Raw genomic sequence first — 15,329 nt, forward strand, 5'->3', positions numbered from 1 at the left:
TTTTACCATTTGATTATTGAGAACTAATCAAAGCTTAGTTCTCTTTTGGTTCTGAAAGAAAAAAAACCCTACTATTAGACCTCTTTCACATATTGTCATCTGCCAATCACCCTCCTTTAACATTCAATCCAGTTTCCACATGCACATATCTAAATCAGAAAAGCTAAAGAATAAAACTTCCACATCAGTAGCTCACAAACAAATCATGTATTTAATCACTAGAGACTGGTACTTACTCGGGAGAAGACTGTGTGAAAATAAAAAGCACAAAGAGTGACCAAATCACACATTTCACTTTACTGTATCACATAGCGTTGTGCCATTGTAACGAATGTTCTCTGAAATTTCTTCTTAAAGTCCACCATGCCGTTCAGAGCTACTCTCAGTTGCATAAGTGGAGTTTAGCATGCAAATAATTGAGTAATTTAAAGGCAGCGTAGGGGAAGACTGAAGAGGTTGAAAGGAGAGAAAAATACATAGACCCTAGGTACCCATGGAAATAGCAGTTAAGGTCAGTGGTGGGAATGTTTGGGCACGAGCTGGAGCAGAACAGTATGAGAGCAGCAAAGTGCTGCAGGCCACAGGGGAATACCCTCCACTAAGCTAGAAAGAAACACTCACAGACTCACGCAGCAACAGCGTAAGAAGCACTCTTACTAAAAGAATAAACAGATCCATGCACACACTCAAGCACACTATACTAAAAATAAACATGTGCATGGATATGAAAATACACACAGGATGAAGACAGCAACCAAAACAAACAAACATGTATGTGCACCCACAGCCCTAAAAAGGTAACAAAAAATGTGACGACTAGACAGATTAAAAAACTGGATCTTTAACTTCAATCGATCATCTTAAAAGCTGCTGATTTATTCAAAATGATCTTATTAGCTCAATTTCACAGCAAACTTTACCCTCTCACCTTGACAAGATCCGTTGATTTCCTCAAATCCCGGCTGGCAAACACACTTCCCAATGGGCACCAGCCACTCTCCCTCTGTGCTGCAATGCATCCTGGGAGGCTCGTATAAAGGCAGAGAGTTATTGACACAGCGGCCCACTACCTCTACCAGCTGTGAGGCTTCTGAGCCTGGGATTGTGTCAGGGAACTCAGCCAAGCTCTTCACCAAGAATGGGCAGCGTTTGTAGAAAACCCTCACTGAGACTAAAGCAATGCAGGCCCCTAAATCCTGAAATGCCAAGTAGAAGCCTTTCCGGGTCAGAGGACCTAAATCGCGGACTTCAGTGTTAAGCTTCATCACACGATCCCCAAGGTCCAGCTCAGTGAAGCTCTCATCAGCTGCTATGGTATCAATTTTGATGTACCTGCTCTCCTTCATTGCCCTGTCTTCCTCTTCTGTCATCCCGGTACCATCTCTCATCTCTCCTTCCTCCATCTCTTCTTCGTCCCCATCTGTTTCATAGTAATACATATTAAAAGTCTCCTTGCAGGTCCCGACACCCCCTGGCAGGCTGTTGCAGTCTCTCAGGGTGAACTTGAGCTCAATAAATACCCGCTGGGCACCCTCAGTCAGGATCCAGTTGGTGTGGAGCCAGTTGTTCTGGTTTTGCTCCATCACACGGCATACTTGGTAGGTGTGGATGGGAGCATAGTTCTCGTCTACTTCCCCAATCTCCTCCCACTGAAAAAGAAAAAAGACCCCAAAATATTAGTGGAAAGACCTTGTTCCTTTCAAATGATTAAATGCTTAATATTCCCATGCACATCCTGCATTAAAAACATCACTAAAGTCAATTTTACAACGTGCTTAAAGTACAGAAAAATGTTTTGATGAAATGGCTTTAAATTTGTTATATACAAGAATATTTAGTAGCTAATGCATCAATGTGTGAATATTACTTTACTATGGTCACTGCTTGAACCTCCAAAGAGTCACAACATCAATTTAATAGGTGTGGGGATAATCGTATTTATATCGGTAGTTTTTAGCATTCTGATTTTTTAAATTAATCCATTAACAGTTACCAACAGTCAGCCCAACTACAGTTTAGTCTTAAACTTAAAATTAATATTAATATTAATAATGTACCATCCTATTCTAAAAATGTAAGAGTGTAACACACAGTACAATATTACCAAAATGTATAAAGTATAAAATACTTTTTTTTTTCAAAACCATAAGTCATCCTTTGTAACACACTTACAGTATTACATCATAACATTTTCAGTCTACTAGGACACACTTGTCTAATTAAGCATGCTTATAATTCTACATATAACAAAGAAGTAAACAGTAAATTCTAGTATGTTGCCTGTATTGTTTAAAAATGTGAAATTATACTCATACAGAGAATCTGACACCGTGGTAATGCTTTAAGAATGAGCAACAGCAATGCTTTTCTGAAAGGATTAACGCTGGTGTGGAAATTTTAACGGTGTGTTTGTGTGTGTGTGCATGCATGTTAGTGTGTGTGTGTCAAGGTATAGATAGCAAAATAATCCTCATCACTTCCACCTCATTTCCTCCTACTGCAATAGAGAGAAAGGAATGAGATCGTGTTAAAGGGTACACATGCATTTACCATGAATGAGGGGTGGCGCTCTTGTCAGCAAAAAAAAAAAAGAGGATTTAACCTGCACCTGTGTGTTCATCTGTAGCACCATATCTCTAAAGGAGAATGTGTGTGTCTGTGTGAATCCATTTCTGCATGTGCATATATGCAAATTACCTTGTCAGCATTCAAGTGTGTGTGAGCATATGCATCCATGCATGTGTGCGTGTGTCAGACAGCAGCATTAATTCCCTCTGCAGGTCTCGTGGGAGATGGCTATTATCTGCATCACTAGCCCTCTCTCATGACTAATATAGGCGCTTCATCATGTCACTGTAATATGGCCAGAGGGACCAGACTATGATCTGGTGTTATGGCTTAATAGCCCATATTAATCAATCCTTGCTGATCCATTGTATACAACCCTCTGTCTTTATCTTTTCGCTCTCTTCTCCCTGTCTTGTTCTCCAGCTGTCTTTTTTTTTTACACTTTCCCTGATTAAGTGTGTCTCTTTGTTTTGTCTCTTTTGTTTTCTGATTGTAATTATTCAGTTTCAGAATCATTTGCTAATGGATGCAGACATTTAAGTATTTATAGATATTGTGTGCACATGCAGTGTGTTAATAGTCTTGCACCTTTATCTTTGTAACAAGCAATTTCACTTTTAGTCTTCCTGAAATTGTTGGAAAGCGAATCATCTTATGCGATTTATTAAAACGCTGTTTGAGGATTTAAACTTTGTTCCTGAGTTCGGCTTAGACCTAGGTCTTGATTGGTGGTTTGAGTGTATTATGCTAATGAGGGTCTTCACATATATGGAGTGCAAACTATTCAAAGATATCTGTTTTTAATTGTGTGCCAGTCCCCATCTCCACCAGACCTCAGCCCAGTCAGTCCCAGTACAGACATTAAGCCTCTTACTTGTTAGATCGCACAGATCCACAAGCCTGCTCTGAGATTTACACAGCTTAACACATACACACACACACAGAGCCACACAGCGTCATTATTGGTATCCCAGCGGGGAGTTGAACAGACGACCTCCTCTCACTCTGCTGTGAACAAATTGGTTCGGCATGTGTGCTTGGAAGTGGTGTTGCCATTGTTGCAATTGGAAGTCCTCCCACTTTGTAGCTCAACTGTATTTATAGAGTTTAATTACTAATGTAAATAGGATATGATACTTGAGCTAACACTTTAAAGTGAATAATCAAACAATCATTTAGCATAACCCATTTACAAGCAAACAGCCACTAAAATGAGTAACAAAATGTTACCAAGGTTCATGCTTTGGCTTTCCAGAAAATGCCGCTGATGTAGAAACAGACTGCTCTAAGACTTTTTAGTTGCACCTACTGGAGGAACACACTTTGATCTGCGCACAGAACAGCACAGCAGTAAGGTTGCAGTTGCAGAACCACATTCGTAATGTGAGGCAATGTAGAAACAGTCAGTCTAAAAGTTAATCACACAATAAACTCACCTAATGCTAGATCTATTTCAACTTTACTTTCTTCCTTCCCAATCACTCCAGAAATAACCTCTCGATTCAGTGCATAGACCTAACTTTGTGTGCAGACTGCCTCTTCATGATGTGAAAGGGGAATGATTTTCTATCCCCACCGACAGTAAACTAGTGGATTTACCAGGTCATGTTTTTCAGAAGACTTAGACAATATCCTAGTACCTCAGAAACAACTGTGACCAATTACATCAATCAGGACAACTTTATGTTACATTGGTTTTCAATCTAGTTTCACAAAGCTTTGAGTAAAGCTAACAACAATATATTTTGTCCAGCAGCAGGGTTTTGAGTAGCACATATATGTCATTACTTTGTCACACTAAAACACAACTGTCTGCATGACTTGGAATTTTTTTTGCCAATTTGGAAAAGCTGCTATTCCTGTAGGAGTGCAAATGGTCCCAACACTCAGTCTAAAGAGATTAAGATCTCTTTCATTTGTGTGTCATTTCATCTCCACTTTGCTCCAAACTAAAAAAAAAAACCAACTCCCCTATAGGCATCCTTCTAGCTCCTCATTAGTGTGTGTGTTTAGTTTTGGGGGTTTTTGGACTATTATATGTGTATTTTTGTGTGTCACATCTAGTCTGAAGACCCCCTGTGGTTGTGCTGAGTGCCTTTCCGGCTGTAAGTCTACAACGCTGTAACCAACTTATTATTATCACCCATTACTGCTGACCATCATGACACTGTAATAGAACAGGCCCTTTTGCTTCTTAACACTACCAGTGCCACTACTCCACACACACACACACACACACACACACACACACACACACACACACACACACACACACACACACACACACACACACACACACACACACACCACCTCTTTCCATCTATAGTCTCCTCTCTCATTCCCCTGATTTATTTTTTTTCACCCACGTCTATCGTCGTTTTCCCTTTGTGTCCTTTATTCTTACTTTAATTATACAATCTTAAAGTCTAACAAAGTGAATGCAGGTTGCCTTCTTCCTCCTTTTTCCACATCACCTTTTCCACTTGTAGCCTCTGACTTCTCATCTTCCAAAATTTCCCTGATTTCAGCTAACCTCTCTAATTTTTTCAAACTACTTTGTCTTTCTTGCAACACTGCAACACTTATTTGGCTTCTCCATTCACTTCAACTTGTCCGCTTTCTTTTCTTTCTAACTCACCTTGTCTTCCTTTCATCTTTCTACTGTAACTGGAAAGAAAATCAGCTAAATAGTATATAATCTGCTGCACAAAACAAGCCTGCTGTAAGCTGTCATTGGGATATCATTTAGCATCTGTGCTCAGCCACAGTTCTTGAAGTCTGTTCGGTACTTTTGGCGTTAGCCTGTCTTTATCTTTGGTCAATTGAGCACAGTGAATCAGTGGATACAGCTGATGAAAAAGAGCTCTCTAACTGGCTGTTCAGCCAAGGGAATCAGTGATTACATCAATTTAGTCTGGTTTTGCTTTTTTTAAATTTCACCTCATAAATGAAACTGTATGGTAGAGTTGAATGACTCACTGATTACCTAATCAGTGAGCAGTTAAACGTAAAAGATTAATTGTACAGCGTGTTGTTAGAAACTGAAAAGTTCTGAATCATGAATTTCAGAGTTCAGAGTGCTGAAGCTGTTTATAATTTCATAAGACTGCAAAACACATAAACAAATGAAGTATTTTGTCACTATAACAAGCCAATTATAAAAGGTATCAGGAATTCTGGGTGTAATAAATATACTTAAATAGCAGTTAATTATGTCGAGGATACCACAAATATCTTGGCCAGTTTCTCTAATTATTATCTGCCAAAGTTACAGTCCTATTCAAAAAGCTGAAACCACCCCTCCTGCCTGGTCTTGAGTGGTCTTGAGCAATTGTTCTCCAGGCTTTCTGAAAGTTTTTCTTTGGAAAATGGAAACCTTTTCACACATTTTCAGCCCAGTTCTTGTATTTGACCACTGTCAGAGATTTTTTTTGTTGTTGGTTTTTTTTTAGCCACTTAAATCTCACCTATGAGTCATTCAGGCAAAAAAGGTCCCTATCTGGAGGAATAGTCCAGTGTTTTGTCCACACATAACAGATAATTTAGCAAAGAATTAACTTTAAATTCTACCTTTAGGCACTTTCTTACAAGCACCCTTTTGCAAAAACACACAAATTTCTAATTTATTTAGTTAAAGCTATGAAAAATGTCAACAATAACACAGTCTGACAGGCATAAAATAGTAACAGTAAAACAAGAACTAGAGGAAACAACAGCAGATGAACAGTATTTGAAAGTCCTTAAGAAATATGGAACAAGGCCCTTCCAGGGGTGGCTGTAGAGAAGCCATTATTAAGGAAGGGAAACAGGGACAAAAGGTTGAAGAATGCTAAATTACAAAGGAACTGGGCTGAATTCAGTAGAAACGGGTCTGATGGAGTGATGAATCCAAATTTTAAATGTTTGATTCAAATCACTGTCAACAGGTAAGAACGAGGTCAGAAGAGAGGTACAACAGTGAGTGTGGTGGTGGAAAACTCTGTCATAGTTTGAGGCTGCATTTCTGCCAGCGGTGTTGGAGATCTTGTCAAAATTGTGTGGAATTATCAACAAAGAAATATCAATACTATCTGGAAAGCATGAGAGGACTTTTAAAATGTCCTTCAAGAACCCAGAAGAACTATTCTTGCAGACTACTTAAAGAAATTACAAGGGAACTTGCCTGAGGCTGTATTGAAGAATAAAGGTGGTCATACTAAATATTGACTTTCCAGCTCATTAGAATTGTACAAACTCTGCTTTTGCATTATATATAATGCATGTGTTTTTGCACATTTCAATAAAACCCTGCACACACTCCCCATTTTCCTAGCAAAACATAAAGAATTGGTGGCCCAAGATATTTGAACAGCACTGTACATGGTGGTCTTTTTTATGTAGAGCACATAACTAGAATTTATTATATGACCCTAAACATCTAAAAATAATTAATTAAACATAAAAGTCATATCCAAACTATCAGTAAATGCTCCTCCACTGGCAATAGGGAGATATACAGTTGATATCAACATTGAAAAAAAGTTCAAATGTTGATGAATCAAAACTCCTCCATGTTTAGCCTCAATTACGACAGCATTTCTTGCTCAGTCTTTTCATGTGCAAACAATTGTCAGTCTCTGGTGCTGATAAATGAAACCAAATACTGCAGTTTCTTCACTGGCCAGATGAGGCTTGGCCTCAAGTCAATCCTAATAGAACTTAGGGTAAAATAAGCTGAAAAAAGTAGCATGTTTACAGCCTGTTTTAAAAAGCTGTTTTGGTCTTTCCCCCATTCACATGAACACACAACACCACAACAAGTTCAATAATTGCCTTATCATCTGCTCTCTTCCTATGATTACATCCCAATGAAAATAAAGCTACTATATTTTACCTTTTAGATTTCCAATTTCCAATTGCTATTGTCCTTATTTCGGGAACTTTCTCCTCTATCAAAAATAGTTTAAGATGAAAGCATTCTGTTCTCGAGATCAAAGAAATACTGGTTTCTCATGCTTCTCATGCATATCTTCATCTGGAAAAATCCCATTTTATCGTTCTATATATCCAGTTCTCCCTACTTCTCTTTCCACATTGACAGAATAAAGATCCAAGTCTCAATAAACAAAAATAACTCTGGGTACCAGCCAGCGAGGCCTGGTGATTTTTTTCCACTCAGACTTCCAAATTAGAAACAGCAACTTCCAGAGGTCTTTTTAAACTTCGGTTAATGTTGAGCTTGTATATAGAGAAAAGATGTGGATAAAGAAGCAAAGAAACAACAACTCTAAACAACAAAGTTCAAGGAACTCATCGTAAACACAAACCAGCTTTTAGAAACAGGATTTTATAACACAGTATTCATGATTTTCCACTCCAAGTATCCAATTTCAAGCTACCATGTAAATCACTAGAGTGTTTCACTCTCCTACTTCAAGACATTTATCTGTTACAGTAATTATGCTGTGTTTAGTGTTACTGCATTCTCTGAAATCTGTCCAAGTTTTTCAAGGTCATCCATCACATTTTAAGACACATTTAAAGCTCTTATTTTAATCCCTTTGTTTAAATTCAAGTTTAAAAAACTGTCAAATCTTTATAAAAAAAAAACAATGCCAAAGGAAGCAAAGAGAAGAGAGTAAGAGTCAAAGGCAAGTAGAGGACAAGAATAAGAAGAAATTGGAGATGAGGAGTCTTGCACATGTTCAGGGACATGGAAGAACGGAAGTAAAGGCAATGATGGGGATGAAGGGAAGAGGAGAAAACCAGGAATAAAACAAGCCATCTGGAACATGAGACTTAAAAAATAATTAAATAAATAACTTTCGTGCCTTTTCAAGTTCTTATTTAGCCAAAATTTGAAGTGTGAAAGTGTGTGCTTGTGTGAAAAAATGTCCAAGACTGCAAATAGTGTGCTGTTGTACCAACACTGAACACGTTATAATGGCCAACTGGGAAATAAAGACATGTTTGGTGTGTCTTTGTTAGACAACCCCCCAAAATGAGTCGTCTTAAAAAGCAGCTGAATATAAACATAACAACTAATTAAGACATTGTTAAGGGATCCTTGGATTGTCTAATGAAGTCCTTTATTTCCTCTCTCCATCTCCCCTATATGTAGTTATTTATGCAGCTGTACTGTTAAAAACTCGCACGCCATAATGAAATCTTCATTAATATGATTGCACATACGGCTGCTTTTGTCAGCACTATCTTTCCCATCTACATACCGCCACAGAGTGGGCTGTGATTTGAATACTCAAAGCTAAGAAAATGCTATGGTCAGCACTATTGGTACGGTGTGTATAGCTGCATCTTTTCAGAGAAGATTTGCCACTAGGAGATTTTTAATGTGGATCAAATCGATGCACAAAACATTTCTGTTTAAATAAGCCACGGCACTGTAAACCCCCAGATGTTCCACACTTCCATTTTTCACGGAAGTATGGCAGACTCAGTGGTAGCTTAATGTCTGATGTTCTAAGGTAGTATTGAAAATCGAAAAGACATTAATCATTTTTAAAGCACCATTTTTCCTCATTAAAATACACTATATAATACCATGAAATAACAATTTAGTAAGTCTAGTAAGTCATTCTCTAATTAGCCTTCACCTTGGGAATACTTGGAAATGGAAATTCAATTCCTGGCTTGAGAATAAAATATTCCATGGTGACTTTCGATATATTATTCATGAATTCAATTTACCCTGATAATAAACTGAAAGTTCTTGGAAATAAAATGATCTTTCACCTTGATATAACAAAAGAATAACTTACAGTATGCTTCAGTGTAAACTATAATTATAAGTGTCTTTTGATTTGCACACAAATGAGTTTACTTTCCTAATGGGTAAGAAAAAAAAGATCACTAATCATGAATCAAAAACATCATAATTGCTAACAACTTACTGCAGCATCTGTAAAAATGGAGATTTAGTATTTGTCTAATCTCACCCACACTTTTACAAATCAACACCTTTTCAATACATCTTAGAAAGAGGTATACTCACCCCATTCTTAGGGTAGGCCACCCATCCCAGGTCTCCCATCACAGAGCGGGAATCCAGCAGGTTTACTGTTGAAGGTTGAGAATACAAAGAATTGTTAGTAAAGATGAGCAACAAGCTGATTCATTAGAAATGTAAAAGGAAGAAGAAATGTAAATCCTCACTTTGTTTACCCCTCCCTTATTATACCAAGTCACCAAGATAAAATGATTTACACATATTCAGCTAATGAAGGCCATCACAAAGCCTGATTGGTGAATAGACTCAAATGGATGTGCTAAGAACTGATGACACCTTAGTCACAAAGAAATGCTTACGAAAATAGAAGCCAGACATTATACTTATTACAGATTCATTCATCAGAGCAAATATTTGCCCAAGTCAAAGGATTTCTATCCACATTCATTTGTCAAAAATAATTCCACATGTAAAATCTATTGAATTAGAATGTGTGCATGAATGAGAATGTGGGATCTTGCTAACCAAAAACTCCCACACAACTTTGTACGCACAATTCAGTGTCTGCAACACAACTCAAACTCAAACTAATCCATTAAAAAAAAAGAAAACCTCCCTGCTCAGCTTCCCGGCTGAAAGCTGTCAAGTGCAATTACTTGATCACTTCAAATCCTTAAAGTGTGTTTCCATCAACTCTTGTGCAAGACTGGTAACAGCGGAATCTCGCAAGTTGCGTGTGTGCCTCCACATGCTTCTTCTGCATCAAATGCACAACAGGTCTTGACAAAAGAGCCTCTCGTGAAGGCAATTGTCATCTCAGTTTTTTGACATATTTGGAGGCACTAAACAATATTCTCTTTAGTGGCTTGTTAGTTTTATCTCAACAAAAACACATGTCAACATCTGGAAAATATTAGATGTTTACTGAACCTAAGCTCTCATTATAAACATACTGGATGTGGCTGAGATAGGCAGATGTTAACACCCAGGTGCAGAATCTGACTAAATCATTGTGGCCACATGACTGGGCGAGAACAAAGCAGGTTAACACGCAGTATATTAATGATGTGACACAGTTTACAACACCGTATGCTGTCATAAACTGAGCTCATATTCTGTTAAAGCGGAGTTCAGTTTTCTTTATCTCCTCTACGATAACATTTGGCTTGTTCTTTCTTTGATACAATGTGTACTCAAACAATAAAAGAAAAGTCCAACCAAGTGACCCATAGACGAGCTTTTATACTTGAAGCAGATTAAGAGATAGACATTAGAAAATATTGCTAACTGAAGCAAACATTATCTGTATCTACCTACAACAGCAGACAAAGGGGATACTTCTCCTTGCCGCGTCTCTCTACCTGTTTTTATGACTAAGTAGTTCATGTCTAAATTGAAGCCTTTATTCTATTTTGGTTAAGCTCTGTCACATGTTTAACTTCATAAGAAATGTTTTTGCATCTATGTTGTAAACATGAAATCTGATGATGAGCAACAAAAAATAGGACTGGGTATGACACAGAAGTGAAAAACAGAAATTGCATTTGAGTCCAGCAGGGGACTGGTGGACACACTATGCATTAGAAGACATTTTTTCTTTAACCCATCACAGCTTAGCCAGGTTGGTAAAAACAAATCTTTAAGACTTAACCTCCTAAAAATCTTGGATAAGGTAAAACTTCTGCTGTTCTTTAAAGCCACCTGCACAGGTTTTCACATGTAACATTTACACAAACCAACCATTAATGTATGTAAAAAAAAAAATCAGCCAACTATCCAAAAACACAATTTCAGAAACATTGGTGACTTCCTAACCAGCTGTTGAGTGTAACATTTACAGTTACATGTGCTGTCATAAAACAACCAAACTACACATGAACCCTGCCCTAATGTAAACAAAATGATAGGCATCCATAAATGATCTGCATCACAAGGTGTACTGGTGTATGCAGCGTTGCTCAATATCTCAGACACAGACGTTCTGCAACCCCGAGCACCACACAAACACACAGACGCAGACACACCTCCTGTCTTACTGTCTTCACTGTTCTACAGAGAATAATAAAAGATGTCCTTAGGAGGCGATTAGACAACTAATTAGGCCATAAAGAAGAGATAAGTGATACTGAACTAGATCATAAGGGATATGTTACCTCTTTCCCTCTCTTGTTCTCTCTAAGGATTAAACCACCTAACAAGTTAGAGCTCGGCTATGACAATGATCTATAGCACTTATTATTAAAAGTCATCTCAGCTAAATGAATGTAGTGATTTAAAGTCTTGAGTGACATTACTTCAAGGATACATATTTTAAATCCTTTGAAGGATGTGTGGATTTTTAACATTGGAAATACTGATAAAATTCTCCTCGAGTTAAGTGTTGTTGCTGTTAGACAAAAGAAAATTATTTTCAGTTACACTCTATGCAGTTTTACTCCTTGACCTAAGTTATCTTTAACAGTCTCGTGTGTAACCATATCTTACCTGTTACTTTTACCTGCACATATGAAATGTGCAATTTTAATTAATGCAATCCCCTCATCTTTTTTTCTTTTTTTCCTGTGTGTACCTTGTAATGTTTGATTTTGACAATTTACGTGTTAGCTCAGAGTTCTCTGGGATTAATGGTCTGTTTTCCCCTCCCACACAGAGAGAGGCAGACAAATATTCTTTCTTTCAAGCCATTTGGTGTAATTACTCCAGATTCACCATTTCCATTTGATCAATGCCACAGCCAACAAAAAGTAAAGTGAAAGCTTTTAAAATCCGTTTAGGCTCCCCAAACCCCATATCTTCCTCGTGTCACACATCATGATTAATCAAACACAGTAATAATGTAACAGATGTGAGGCTCTGGGATGTACTCTGAATTTCATTAGTTTTTTAAAAATGAGCTGATTAGTTTCAAGAGACGGAATTTTCAACATGGTAATGTGTGCACAACTTCCTTTTTATTTATTTTAATTTTTGAACAATTGCATCCTGATTTAGTAAGTAAGTCATTTAAATGTACTTAGACTGGCGAATAAGTGAAAACAAAACATTTACATGAGGTTAGTAGCATGCTGTCAGATAAGAACTTCCTCTTTTTCAAAACAAAACCTGAGATGGGCAAGTGGCCAAAATACCCAAATATTTTTCAAATTTGTCTACACAAGCAAAAAATAAATTCCTTAATTGTATTTTTTTTTTTTTTTTTACTAATTACAATTAATTAGTCAAATGAGAGAAGAGGCTAGTTTAATTATGGGCTTCACTCACCTCTCCAATTATGCATGCAGTGCTATGGTGATTATCATTTGCAATGCAAATATCTGTCAAATGAATCTAACGTTGGTTTTAAATGGTTAACCTCTGGTAAATGGTTCTTGACTGGCTGGGTGTTGAACAGCTTTATTTCTGTGTTTGGTTAAGTAAAAGTTTAATATCTTTTCTCTGCAAATTAGAATGAGATGAACAGGTTTTAACTTGATAGTTGAAGACAACAAAGAAAACAAATGTCTGCGTATATGCCAGATGTGAAAGATCAAATGCTGGCATGTTTTTTTATTTCCCCTTCACTCACTTCATTGACTGCATCCTGAAGCTTGGCTTTAAAAAAGGCTTTGGCTTAAAAAAGGGGGGTATTCAAGTATTTTGACAGCAGGTTTTGATACTAACGACGAATAAATGTACTAGGTGTATTTTAACCACAGTGTAGTGGTGCACCTTATCACATTAAGGATATATTCATAAACTGAACACGAAACATCATGATTTCCTGGACTCATAAAAAAAAAAAAAGAATAGAAAGATATAATCTAAACAATCTTTGTGAACTTTTCATGTGCTGGCCAATGACGCCCTGCGAAACCCTCCAGGACCCCTGAGTGTCCTGTGGCCAAATATTGAGAACTTTGGTGAATATAAACTTTTACCAAATAAATCTGCCATGTGGAGAATATGCTGCTTGATGAATGTTCTCTCTTTCCCGGATAATGCTGTCTAATAGCTCCAAACAATGGTATTCATCTGGAGCTATTAAAATGCTGCTCATGCAGACAATGGCGTGGGAACAGTATTTGGCAGACTATTTTACACTTCTTACTCAGTTTTTTTTTTGCCTACATTGTCAAATATTTATCCTTATTTTATGCCACTTTACAGTTGCCCACTTTTCACATTTAGTAGGACAGTGTAGGTGTGCATTTGTTCAGATGATAAGAATATTGCAGGTATTTTGCAATATACTGTGGAACTGAGGAAATTTATGAGCGGTCACAGATTAATCTGACATGATAAGTGCTGAAAGAACCAAACATGAACAAACCTATAAAGGAACAAGGCAAGCCCAAACTAAATGAGTTTTCAGGGAAATTAAGTTATTGTCACACCTAAACGTCAGCATTTTAATAAGTGGGAAGCCAAGTGGTCAATTTAATTTTAGAGTCGTTTTACAGTAACTACCAAGAGAGAAAAGAAATAAATACAAAAATAAAAATGTGAATTTGCATTCTTCGTCCAGTCTATGGTGAGCACCTTACACGCTAAAGACAAAAATGCTAAAGAGTGATACGGAGATTTTTGCAGCGCACTGTGCGTCTGTTGGCGCTGCCATGTCCTCAGAGGAATGGTTATCAGAAAGAGACATGTTCTGTCCAAAGGTCTTTTTTTATTCGACCCATTACAGTTTGGGAACACAGAGTCATTGCACACACGGGGCACACAGCTGTCATAAAGATAATCTGTTTGTATTAATATTATATATGACCTCTTTCTGCCGTCAAACGGCTCCAGAAACGAATAGACCAGCCAAGGAGTCAGAGACCGATGGTCTGGGCACCAGCTGTGGTACGAGCAGACCTTTAACCGATTTTCGGCGCCCGTTAAAACCTAACCGCGCGCCAAACAGCGCTGTCAGTAACCCTAAATCCTTGCTGTTTTAGTTTACCTTCGTTTGCGGGAATGCACCACGCTCCAAGCAATGCCAGGCTCCAAACCCATGTCCATGTCACCAACCGAATGCCACAACTCCACCAACGAGATTGCATGGCGCATCCAAAAAACCCCAAAACCAGCAACAAGATTTTTTTCTAAAACAACAGCAGTTTCGGTCAGAACAGAAGGGGAAAGCGTAGTGAAACCATCTGTCGCGTTATGCGTCCGCTCAGAAAGATGGGGATCATGTTATGCGGCGGCAAGAAGGAGGCAATGAGGAGCCGAGTGCGCTCTGGTTTTGGGAAGGCGGGCAGCGCGTCGGGAGGCGGAGTGAAGCTCAGTCTCTCCAATCACAGACCCTCCACAGGTGAACCCCACTGCCGCTGAACTCATTTCTCCAATAATCGATTACCCCTCACTTACCTCTGTTGACCGTAAAAGCATTACTTACCGTTCGTATTAAGTTGCCCTCTCCTGCTCTGCGTTTCTGCACGATTGAGACTTGCTACAAAATTGGATTTGTAAAGAACAGAGCGCAGGTACTTTGAGGTGTTTTTTAAAAAGAAAAAAAAAAACACATATCCCTGTTGCTTCAGTCCAGCTGCATTGCTTTCAGTTATGTGGGTTATCAGTGCTTGTATTCAGTTTTTGACAACATGTTTTATAACGCAACAACTGCCATTTTAACTACTGAGAGAATGTTTAAAGACGCATTATTTGACTGCTGCTGCAGCAGTGTTTGCTTTATAATCTTTCAGTAGTTCCTGGTGTATCACGTCAGGGAAAACAGACTGTAAAAGCAAAAGTAATCCTTATTTAGTAGGATAATTTACTGGTAATACAGTTAATGTAGTAGTATTAAGATCTTCTGTACAGTAGTAGTGAACAGGATGTGGAT

The 15,329-nt window shown here is 37.9% G+C and overlaps 1 protein-coding gene across 3 annotated transcripts in view; it reads right to left on the reverse strand.

The window, feature by feature from the left end:
• Positions 1 to 14,734, reverse strand: part of epha5 (EPH receptor A5) — a 60,071-nt gene extending 45,337 nt beyond the window's left edge. For all 3 annotated transcript variants that reach the window (XM_084934864.1, XM_084934861.1, XM_084934863.1), the window contains exons 1-3: positions 14,445 to 14,734; positions 9,560 to 9,624; positions 929 to 1,649 (exon numbers count right to left, since the gene is read on the reverse strand). In XM_084934864.1, the coding sequence (XP_084790990.1) occupies positions 929 to 1,649; positions 9,560 to 9,624; positions 14,445 to 14,544 (886 nt within the window). In that variant the 5' untranslated portion in view covers positions 14,545 to 14,734. The remainder of the gene's footprint in view (positions 1 to 928; positions 1,650 to 9,559; positions 9,625 to 14,444) is intronic.
• Positions 14,735 to 15,329: the final 595 nt, after the last annotated feature.

This window comes from Perissodus microlepis, chromosome 7, assembly GCF_051167445.1.
Source record: "Perissodus microlepis isolate ML-2025 ecotype Zambia chromosome 7, ASM5116744v1, whole genome shotgun sequence".
Lineage (NCBI taxonomy): Eukaryota > Metazoa > Chordata > Actinopteri > Cichliformes > Cichlidae > Perissodus > Perissodus microlepis.